The following is an 11,698-nucleotide window of genomic DNA, read 5'->3' as shown; positions in this document are numbered from 1 at the left end:
CCGGGATCTAACTCAGGGACTTGTGCTTGGAGACAGTGCCCACCCACCCTACAAGCCAAGTCCCAAATTTTAAAATTAGCTAAAATTCCTTTCATGAATATAGGAAATGTCAGATAAACCCTTTATGCTCCAAGAATTTCCTAAATATACATTATATCATAATATGACATAATTGCTGGACATTTTAATTAGTTTTTAATTAGTTCTAGGGCTTAGGAAAGGGAAAGTATTGTTAGGGATGGTCTTTTCTGTGTATGTGCCAGTACTTTTTGGTAATTTTAATGGGCTACCATTGGATTATACTCACTGTGGTCTAATTCCTCTTTTTTTGTCCTGGGAAGGAATCGAACCTGGGTCCTTGCGCTTGTGAGGCAGGTGCCACTGAGCTAAATCCCTGGCCCTAATTCCTCTTTTTGTTCCAGTATCTTGACTAGGAAAGTTGATTGCCAGAGTGAAAGTCTTAGGATAAGAAGTAGTTTTCACTAGGTAAATCTTCCCCAAGATCTAATGCCATGTCCCTTTTCTCTCTCACACCATGCTCTGAGCAGCTATGGGAGGTGATTCCACCATTTGTGGGCTTTTCCTGAGGAAAGCTAGGCCAGCTAACAGCTAGGAAGCAGACGCAGTTTACAGAAGCTCTATGTTGTCATAGATCATCATGGTGATGTGTGGTAATTGAAGCCCCATATGGGCAAGGAAAAATTTAGGCATGTCTTTGCTAGACAAGTAGGCTTTAAACCAGACTAGAGTTGACAAAAGGGTTGATGGAGAAAAAAGTAGTGTGGGCCACTGAAACACAGAATTTAATTTTTAAAAACAGTTATATAATGCCTGAGACCAGTCTAAAGGTAGATCACAATCAAGGTATTAACATATTGACATAAAGAAAGAATAGGGCAGCACAAGGAATTTAAGAGCAGAAGTACCACGTAACACAGCTGGTGTTTAAGTCAGGCAGAAGCTGAGAGTGTTCCACAGCACTGTTAAGAGAGAGATCTTCAGCCATGACTCTAGCTGTGTCACAGGCTGGATGGTATGCAGGAAGCACCCTGAGCCTCTTTGTGCTGGTGTTGTGCTCACCAGACAACCTTCTCTTCATCCCTGAGCTTCTAGGGAGGCCTGCTGAAGGAAAGGAACCAGCTGGTCATTGCACATCCACTTACTGTTGCCATATATTGTAAGTGAGTAAATGAGCATTCTACTGTGTACATGTACATCAGAAGTATACTGAAAGCATAAGATGGGAGTTTCCCTGTTCTTATAGACCCAGATCTTAGTGCCTACAAAATTAAGAACCAAGCCTTGGATATGTGTTCATGTTGTTTTGGGGATCAGACATCTGACTTTTCCTTAGGTGACCCCCCTTTTGCTACCCTGCTGAAGATATATTTATGTGGAGCCGATGTTGAAAATCTCTCTGTGTAGGGTCAGAGAATTTCGCTCATTGGCACCTCACCTGCCTTGCAAGCTCAAGGTCCTGAGTTTGATCCCTGGTACAAAAAAGAAGAAGAAGAAGAAGAAGAAGAAGTAGAAACTCTCAGTATAGTTCACTGTATTAACAGAACAAAGCAAATACACCATCTGTTTTTGTCAACATAGCCAGAAAAAAAACTTTTGAAAAAATTCAACACCCATTCAAGATAAAAATTCTCAGAAAACTTGAAATAGGGGAACTTCATCAACCTGATAAAGAGCATCTATAAAAATACCTATAGCTAACATCACACTGTCAGTTCTCTTTAGATTGATTTATAAATTCATTTTAATCCCAGAAAATCCAACCAAATCTTTATGTAGAAATTAAATAGGCACTCACTGTGGTCTAATTCCAAAATTCTAAAATTTTACATAAGGATATAAATACATGGAATAACCAAAGCAAATTAGAAGGGCTTTTGCTGCCTGATTTCAGAACTTGCATACAGCTATAGTATCATGACAGTGAAGTCTGGCATGGGGACAGATGTATAAAGTGATGAAGCATACTGGAGAGCCCAGATACAAACATGCATTCATAAGATTAATAGACTTTCAGCAAAGGTTCTAGGGTAATTCATAGAAGGGAGAATCTTATTAGCTGTTGATGCTGGAACAACTGGATATCTCTATGGGAAAAAATAAATCTCATGGGCTTAGACACTACCCACATCTTTTTCTCTCTTCTTCTGGGACTCCAGTTACATGTATGTTAGACCACTTGATATTGTCCCCCAGGTGAATGAGGTACTTTTATTTATTTCAGTCTCTTCATCCTGTGCTTCATTTTGGGTATTTTGCTTTGTCTTTAGGTTGACCGATCTTTTCTTCTGCAGTACTTAATCTGCTCTTAATCTTATGCTGTGACCTTTTTGTTTCAGTGTTTTTTTTGTTCGTTTGTTTTTTTAGTCTGTATAAGTTGAGTTATTTGTTGTTTGGTGGGTATTTTGTTTTGTTTTGTTTTGAGACAGGGTCTATGTAGTTTAGGCTGGCCTTGAAGTCACTCTAGTCCAGGCTGGGCTCATACTCATGGCAATCCTGCCCCAATCTCTGGAGTGCTGGAATTACAGGCATGCACCACCATGTCATGCTTGAGTTCTTTTTTACATCTTATTTTTCTCCTTGGTATTTTCATATTCCCCTTTACATCTTTGAGCATATAGAACATGTCTATTTTTACATTCTTGTCTGCTAATTTCATCATCTTTGACGAATTTTCATCTCATGGGCTTAGACACTATATTATATATGCAATATTTTTGTTTTGAATATTGCATTTTGCTTTCAAGTACTAGGTGATGTAATCTTTCAACAACTTGAGATAATTTCTTGTGGGTCAGTGTGATGCTTCCCAATTTTGTGTTAAAAGTTCTTTTAGGATGGATCTAGAACAGCCTTTACATCAGGACTAATTTAGCACCATGTCTGAGGTACAGTCATTCTACTTCTTTCCTGAATGTGTGGTGTATTCTTTGAGGCCTCTCCATTCTGGCCTGTGGAAAGCCTAAACAGTCCCCAGCCCTATATAAGCTCTAGGAATCACTGGGCTTCTCCCTGTGCACAAGCAGGCTGTTCTTTAGCCAGAGAGTCAAGGGAATCACTATGCAGACTTCTTTTTCTCTGTGTAGCCTCCATCTCTTGGTTACTTGGCCTAGCAGTTGTACCAGCCTTTGTTTCTTGAATCTCTGTGTCTGGGCTCGGTTTGGGTTCCCTTATATAGTTCCCAGCCTTTAAGGTGACTCCTGGTGTTCAGTCCCCTGCCACATTAAATCAGAATTGGTCTTAGTAACTAGTAGAATATTGCAGAAGTAGTGTGTATCACTTCTGAGGCTACATTACAAAAGATACTCGGCTCCTTCCCTGAATTTTTGCTTGGGGGAAGCCAGCTGCCACATTGTAGGTACGCTCTCAACAAGCTTTCATAACTGGAGACTTCAACCTTTTCATTCTGATCAGTCACATCACCCAGAACTTGAAACAATTGATACTGGCTCATTATATTCAAAATAAAGGCTATGTTCCTTGCCAGAGCTAGAGCACTCATGGATTTTCCCCTGCTCTAAGTCCTCCCTGTCACTCTAATTCATGTTCTAACCATAGTGAACTACCTTCAGGTGGTCACACTCAACTGTGCGTTTGCATATGCTTTCTTCCTTCCTCTTCACCTGGGTGACCTCTGCTTCTCCTCCTCTGCTGTTAGCCTGAGGAAGTGGTCCTACATGCTCTCCTAAAATATCTTAGGTGCCCTGACCAGGTTTCCAGTGGCACTCTGAGAACTCTGTTTCCTCCTTCGGTTTATTAACAGTGCCTATTTCATTGTTAACCCTCTCCTCCCCAATACCTCTTAGGTCGTGGGCGGCAATTATTCTTGTTTACTATCATGACCTTTTCTGGCAACTCATTCAATATAAGTGAGTAGCAAGAATATTTTAGACTGATAAAGCCATTACTTAGTTGAGCCTAGTATTGGACAGATGAATAGCGTTATGGCAACTTTTGTTAGCAATGATAGTTTAATGAATTTGTCTCATTTTGTAGTGACTTTTTAGAGAAATTAAGTAATGCCTTTCTTACTCATCTTGACATTAAAGTGTCCTATTTTAATTGTATTCTTGAAACCTTAAGTTTACACTGGACTATAGATAGTGTTAATGTAAAACAAGACTTTCTTTTTTCCAAACAGTTAAGTCATTCAGTTGTTCTGGGCCTGTGAAGTTTACCATAGAGTGGCATTTGAAGTATCACACCTGTCACAATGAGTATTCTGACCTGGAAGTAAGTAAAATACAACTGTATATAAAATTGCAATGGAATATTAATCAGTATAAAGATTATTAGCTCATCAAAGGAGGAGGCTAGAAATAGAAATTGTGATTTTAAAATGCCCCAGATCAATTTTGGTGCACAAAGCAAAAAGTTAAAGTATATGCTTTCTGAGAAGACTGTAAACCTTTCTGTTTTCTTGTATCTTACAACAATTTTAGTAAATGCTTAAATTGGACTCATAGTGACCATTGATAAAAGGAACAGTAGATCCCATATAAATGAAAATCAGATGAATCAAAAAACTAGTTATAGGGTACCTGTAATTTTTATGAGTTCAGGATGGTCTCAGAGGTAAGGAGAATCTGGGTTGAGGCCACTGTATGGGGGAAGGAAAAGAGGCCAGGCTGAGGAGGCTTATCCTGCCCCATGATGGCACTCAGAGGCGCGGGTTCACACCTTGTGTGTGTGGTGGGGAATATGTGCCAGAGTCCTGTGTCACTCAGCAAGGTGTTTCATGGATGATTCTCACAATAGCTAATCAGAATTGTTTGCTATATCAGCTTCTCCATTACCTGCTTGGCTTCTATCCTGAGTAATACATGGATATCTGTATTCTTATTAGTATTATCTTCCATTTGGAGTAAAAGATTCCAATTTCCTTGAATACTGCTTATTTGACTTTATCCCTATTTTAACCCTTCACTCTAAATAATTTAGTGCATATTTCCTAAGTGTATGTATTCATTTAGATTACGTAGTATAATATCACATTTAGAAAATTTAACATTGATATAATACTGTTATCTAATATAGGCCTTATTAAAATTCCATCAGTGTCCCCAATAATATATATATATTTTGGGGGGGGGTACCAGGGATTGAACTTGGGTCCTTGCACTTGCGAGACAGGCCACCAAACCGCTGAGCTAAATCCCCGGCCCCCAATAATATATTTTATAGCAGTTTTTTCTCCTCTAGTGTAGGACTCATTGCAGGGTCATATTACATTATCTTTCCTTATTTAGAGACAGGGGTCTTGCTACCTTGCTAAATTATATAGGCTGGCCTCCGACTTGTGACTGTCCTGCTTCATCCTCCCAGTGTCCTGGGATTATAGGCGTACACTACCATTCCTGGTGACAGTGATATTTTTGAAGTATATATTTTTGTAAAATATCCCTCAGTTTGAGTGTTTCTGATGTTTCTTCATGATGAGATGCAGGTTATATATTTTGGGTTGCATACCATAGAATACTGGTTTGTCCCATTTTTTATTATGTTAATTTGATCAATTGATTAAGGAGATTATCTGCCAGGTTTCTCCATGACGAAGGTACTACTTTTTTCTATGTTATTAACAACAATTTGTTGGAAAACAAATTTTTTTTTTTTCCATTCTGGGGAATGAACTCAAGACCTTGTGGTTGTGAGGCAGGTGGTGGCACCACTGAGCTAAATCCTCTGCTCTGTGGGAAAATATTTTTGAAGCTGTGTAAATATCTATTTCTTCATCAGACATTCATCCATTTATTTTATCATCCTTTTGTGATTCTGCCTGATGAATCACTAAATGATCACTAATGACCACTAAATGAAGATTTTTCTAATCCCATATTTTCTTCTACATTTATTAACATCCTGTACTATATGGTGTGTATATTTTCCTCTAGTGGCAAAACTTTTAGAGCTTTCAGAGATAGCAAACAGCCAGCTGTGGCACACATGCTGGTTTCACCACCAATGTGGTGTTAATTAATTAATCATCAGTCTGGACACATTTAATTTTTAAATTTTTACTTTGCCATATGTTGTAGTCTACTCTATTATTTTTCTTACATATTTTGCTCATGATCTGTTTGGTCAGTGAGAGCCAACCTGCCTTGGTGCCTGGGAGCTGCTTTTAGGAGCTTGACTTGTTTATAATTCTAGAACCCCCAGGCTGTTGAGGTTCCCTGAGCTCAGTTGGAACAGTTGCATTTGCTTTCTGTTACTGTTTGGTGATTAAATGCTATTTTCTTACTCTGTAAAATCCTTTACACATAGGACAAAATCTTACCTTATTTTTCTGGGGACTATTTGTTTGTGGTGGTTCCTTAATCACTTGTATTATTATTAAATCTGAACACATTGGACTAAAATGTTATGAATGTTAGATTGTTAGAATTACATTCAGAACTTTTTTTTCCTTGGTGTTTTGTTTTACCTCATTTTTTCAAGAATTCTAAACAATAAAATCTTGGTATTATTTAGATATTAAGTTTTATTTATCTTCTAGGGAAAGAAGTGTGGAAATAAATTATAACATAGAATTTTACCTTGAGTAGGAGAGGTTCCAAAAACATGAACTTCGTGTTGATGAAGATCTTTGTGGTTATTTGAAGAACATTGACTGTTGGAAAACAAAAAATGAAAACTTAGATTGCAACAGTGATTTACAGGTGTTTCCTTCACTGAATGTGAGTATATACCATTTTAAAATAGAGTTCATTCTATGCACAGTAAATACAAATATCAATTTAAATAATGTTTTGTCAGTGTTTTAATAAAGAGGAATTCAATTTGTTGATTCTCAGTTTTAGGAGTTTTGTGTGTGTAGTAGTCTTAAAACCCAACTCTCCCCTCCCCTCCTCTCCCCTCCCCTCTTTTCTTTCTTTTTTGATACCAGGGATCAAACTCAAGACCTTGTACTTGTGAGCACGTGTGATACCACTAAGCTAAACCCCTAGTCCCTTCTATTTCTTTGTGCCTCTTTGTAGCAGCATTCTTGTGTCCTTTTATAGTCCCTGTCTTTAATTTATCTCTTGTTTTTTCCAGTTGCACTCAGGCCTTTGCCCCCATCATCCCATCAAAACAGACCCTATCAACCCACCAGTGAGTGAGTGCGTGTTGTTAAATACAGTAATCTGTGGCTCGTATCAAAGGCCTTGACCTGTCAGCATCATTTAATCCAGTTGATCACACCCTCCTTTATGCCTCTTCTCCTGCCTAACAAGTTAGGTTGTAAATGCAAGCATCCCTGGAAAGGGAAGCCTATAAGGCTATTTTAACTTATTTTTGTTCCTCTGAAAATTCTGAAGTGAAAATATGTCCACTAGTAAAAATTTAAAGGAGATTTTTAAAAAAACTTGTGTATAAGTACATAGTATTACATATATAGAAGAGTACACATAAGTACATACATCAATGAATTTTGAAAAGACTGAGCATATCTGTGTAGATCCAGATCAAGTACAGAATGTTTTAGCAACTAGAACTTCCTTTTTTCTTTCTTTCTTTTTTTTTGGTACCAGGCGGAACCACTGAGCTAAATCCCTGGCCCCTAGAACTTCCTTTTCTTTCCTAACACTTAACCCACCAATAATAAACACTACCCAGTAGAAAATCCACTATTAAGGAAATAAGTTGTAAAAAGCAGAATTCTGTGACTCATGTTCAAAGTACAGTTAGATTTGTTCTCGAATGTTCAGCTTTCAAATCTTTATTTTCTTGTAATTTTTTATTATTAAAACTTTTCTACACAAGTGCAATAATATAGAATTATTTTATTCTTTTTTTTTTCAGAATAAAGAACTAACAGGTAGCAAAAACATTTCAGACCAGGAAGGATCAATGGTAACCATTTTACTTGTCATTAAATAAAATATGTACAAATTATAGTAATATTCAAAAAATCTTAACAATGGACGGAATGGTAGGGGTTATTAAAATTGGAAAAGAAAAACTATTTAAAACAATATATTTTCTCATTCATATATATATATATATATATATATATATATATATATACACACACACACACACAACATATATTCATATATGTTGTATATGCATATATATACATATATGCAAAATTTTGTGTGTATATATATTTATTTGTTTGTTTGTTACTGGGGATTAAACTTTGGACCTTGTGCTTGCAAGGCAGGCAGCAGAACCGCTGAGCTAAATCCCTGGCCCAGTATATATAATGTCACAAGCATGTAACTGTCTTATTTCAAAATCTCTTTCAAGTTGTAATATAAGATTAACTTCTAGGGTGGTGGTGCATGCTTGTAGTCCTGGCACTTGGGAAATTAAGACAGGGGAATCACAAGTTAAAATGGGCATCATCTATATAGCCAGTTCAAGAGTGGCCAACACTATATAAGACCCTGTCTACAGAATAATTAGCTTTTGTTCAGTCTTTCTTTTCTTGAAAAAATAGAATTCTACTTCTGAATGTGCAAGATAACATAGCAGTGGGCCACTGTCAACATTAAAGTTATAGAAATGGAAACCATGAATGTAGTATGGTGGATAGCTTTGGGGGAAATTTGCTATTTTGTGGGATTTCCAGGACTGAGAAGACTGAAGGAGTTACATGTAGGTTTAGGAGAGCTCATTGTTTGCTTTTATACTGTGACTTTTCACATTTCCTTTTCAGCCATCCTAAAAATCTGGTGATGGTGAGCAGGTGTTCACTCTGTAGTGGCTGGGACAGACTGCATATAAACTCTGCTTTATGGAGAAGAAAGGAATAAAAAACATTTAGGAAGGTAGAATGTGACAAGTTTGGTCCAGTTATGTGGGACCATTGGAGACTCAGAGAAACTACAGTGGCAGTTTTGTTACTTAGAGGGACCACAAATAACATAGTACCTGAAGAAATTTGAGTCATTTAGCCTATGTAAAGTTGGCCCTTGGGTCTGCATCCATGGATTCACATCCATAGATACTAACTGTACACCAAAATATTTAGAAAGAATATTCTGTACTGAATACATACAGACTTTTGTCATTTCCTAAACAATATAATATAGCCACTATTTGCATATCATTATATTAGGTATTACAGGTAACGTAGGCATTAATTTACAGGAGGATGTACATAAATTATATGCAAACCACATGCCATTTTATAGAAGGGACTTGAGCATCTGTGGATTTTGGTAGCAGCTTCATGGTGTGTTGTTGGGGGACAGATCCTAGAATCCCCCCATTGACAACTGAAGGGTAGCTATCCTTAGTCTGACTCATTTCGACAACATTGACTTCTCCCTCAGCTCTGTTATTGAAAAAACGTGCAGTTAAAACTGAATGCTTAATAATAATTATCTACTATTGAGCATTTAGTTTTAACTGCACCTTTTTGCACGTTTGCAATATTTGAATCACTATCAAAGCATAAAATGGTAGTAATATGGGAGAACCTACAGAAATATAAAAAGACATTGAAGAGTAAGAAGACCCTTTTTCTTCCTCTATCCCTGTTGGGTCTGGGAAGATGGTGGTTAAAAAAAGAGCGGGGGGGCATTATCTTCCCTACAACTTCTTTTCTCTTTCTGTCTTTGTTTATTCAAAGTAATCTAATTAACAAAAATTACTTTACAGTGTGGTCACCAATTGGGTAACTATATCTTATGTAGCAGTTTGTTGAAAATAACAGTTTTCCCCTCTATTTCAGGATGTTGTAGCAAGAACACAGAGAGATGGGTTTCATATCTTTATTGTTTCTATTAAAACGGAAAAAACAGATGTCAGCTGGAATTTAAATGGTATAGTTAAACTGCATGCATATTTGTTCACTGTTTGCATTTTTTTGTTCTATATAGTGTTATTCAACTGAATGTCCATTTTCTATTTAAGACATATCTTTCAGAATTGGATTTCTATTGGTGACACATTTTGAGAACTTTTAAAAAACTAATTTTTTGGGTGAATGGAAATTTTTATTGTTAGCTGAAGATAACTTTTTAGAAATTAATTTTATTTCTAGTTGGACGTGGTTGTATACCCTGTCATCTCAGCTCCTTTGGAGTCCAAAGCAGGAAGATTGCAAGTTCAAGCTTTGCCTGGGCAACTTAGAAACAAAAAAATAAAGAGTTGAGGATATAGCTAAGTTTGAAGGCCCTAGCTTCAATCCCCAGTACTGCAAAAACAAAAAACTAAACCAAAAACACTTTTGTTGACAAATAATTATATATATTTAACATAAATTTTTATAATTCCAACCTTCATAGTGTGATATAAAATATTGTCTTTCAGATTTAAAAAATTTAACATACAGAAATGATTAAACAATTTTTTATTGAATTTAAAGTAGACTATATTCTTTCTTGAAAATAGCTGTCTGAGGATTTCAGATGTAATTTGTAAAGTTTATTTTAAGGACTATGGCCTAAGAGTAGGAATAGCATGTCTGCCAGCTGTGGCTCTTGTGGATTCTGAGGAACCCCATCCCACACCTCTACCCTTGGGCCTGATTCGGCTGTAGTTAAATTCTGGTCTTTATAATGAGCCAGTGATAGGTGTTTTTGTTATAGCTAGGTGGCAGGATGGTGGCAGGATCCCTGTTCCCTCTATTTGGAACAGTCTCCAGGAGGAAGCCCTACTTCACATTCTTTCAGAGCAGCCACTGCCACCAGCAGGCTCATAATAGGTAATTTTTGAGGGAATTAACACTTTCACGGATGCCAGAATTACTTTGGCTGATGTTGTCCAGAGTGGTATTGAGGCCTACAGTAGCCAAACAGCCTCTGAAAATCCTGGTCATTTGCATGAGGCAAAACAGGCATCACTGCAGGGGTGTGGAGTGGGTGTGCCCCACTGTGCAGGGAAGAAAGCTATGGTGGTAGCCACTCTGGAAGAGTGTGACAGTGTTTCCTCCTGGAGATTCCCAAACAGAGGGAGCAGGGACCTTCACACTGTCTCATTACCTAGCTATAACAAAATACCCAACACGGGTAGTTTATAGAGAACAGAGTTTTGGAGGCTAGAACTTTCAGGAAGTCCTGGTAGGTTTGGTCCCTGGTGCCTGGTGAGGGCCCATGTCTGCTTCTAGGGTGGTTTCATGAATTCTGTGTCCTCATGTGGTGGAAATTCTGGAAGAACAAAAGTGGGTGAAAATAATGTCCTCACGTGAGGGGTGGTAAAAGATCTAAAAAGGGCCTAATCTATTTCCTGCCAGCCTTTTCATAAGAATGTATTCATGAGGGACTTTCTAAAAAGTCTCACTTTTTAAAATTTATCTATTTATCTATCTATTTATTTTTGCTGTGCTGTGGCTTGAACCCAGTGTTTCATGCATAATAGGAAATGCTTTATCACTGAGCTGTGTACCCAGCCCAAGGCTCTACTTCTTAATACCACCACAGTGGGGATTAAGTTTCAACACATGAATTCGAGGGTCATTTGGACTAGTTTTGTGCCCTTGCCCTGATGCCAGCAGGCAGTTCTAAGTCTCTGCTGGTTGGACGATGTAGCTATTTATTGCCCAGTCTTGCCTGATTTGCATGCTTATTTATTGCCTTCTCAGGGGTCAGTGATTTATCCCAAGTTGCATTATGGACAAGAAGGTCCTCGGTGATATCAGTGAATTAACAAGAGGGCCAGTCTGGGATCTGGTTTTATTAACTAGTACTAGTTTCTTCCTGTATAAGATCAGAGTCCATGCAAGTCTTTACAAGAGTGTAGATAT

At 37.5% G+C, this 11,698-nt stretch overlaps 1 protein-coding gene across 1 annotated transcript in view; it reads left to right on the top strand.

The window, feature by feature from the left end:
• The window catches only part of Tmem87b (transmembrane protein 87B), a 73,342-nt gene that overhangs the window by 25,957 nt on the left and 35,687 nt on the right, over positions 1-11,698 (top strand). The window contains exons 6-10 of the mRNA XM_010638183.2: positions 4,160-4,251; positions 6,567-6,698; positions 7,057-7,113; positions 7,804-7,854; positions 9,686-9,776. Coding sequence (XP_010636485.2) covers positions 4,160-4,251; positions 6,567-6,698; positions 7,057-7,113; positions 7,804-7,854; positions 9,686-9,776 — 423 coding nt within the window. The remainder of the gene's footprint in view (positions 1-4,159; positions 4,252-6,566; positions 6,699-7,056; positions 7,114-7,803; positions 7,855-9,685; positions 9,777-11,698) is intronic.

Source organism: Fukomys damarensis, unplaced genomic scaffold (genome assembly GCF_012274545.1).
Source record: "Fukomys damarensis isolate Sample0158 unplaced genomic scaffold, DMR_v1.0_HiC HiC_scaffold_9, whole genome shotgun sequence".
Taxonomy (NCBI): Eukaryota; Metazoa; Chordata; class Mammalia; order Rodentia; family Bathyergidae; genus Fukomys; species Fukomys damarensis.
This window is presented reverse-complemented; position numbering and strand designations above follow the sequence as displayed.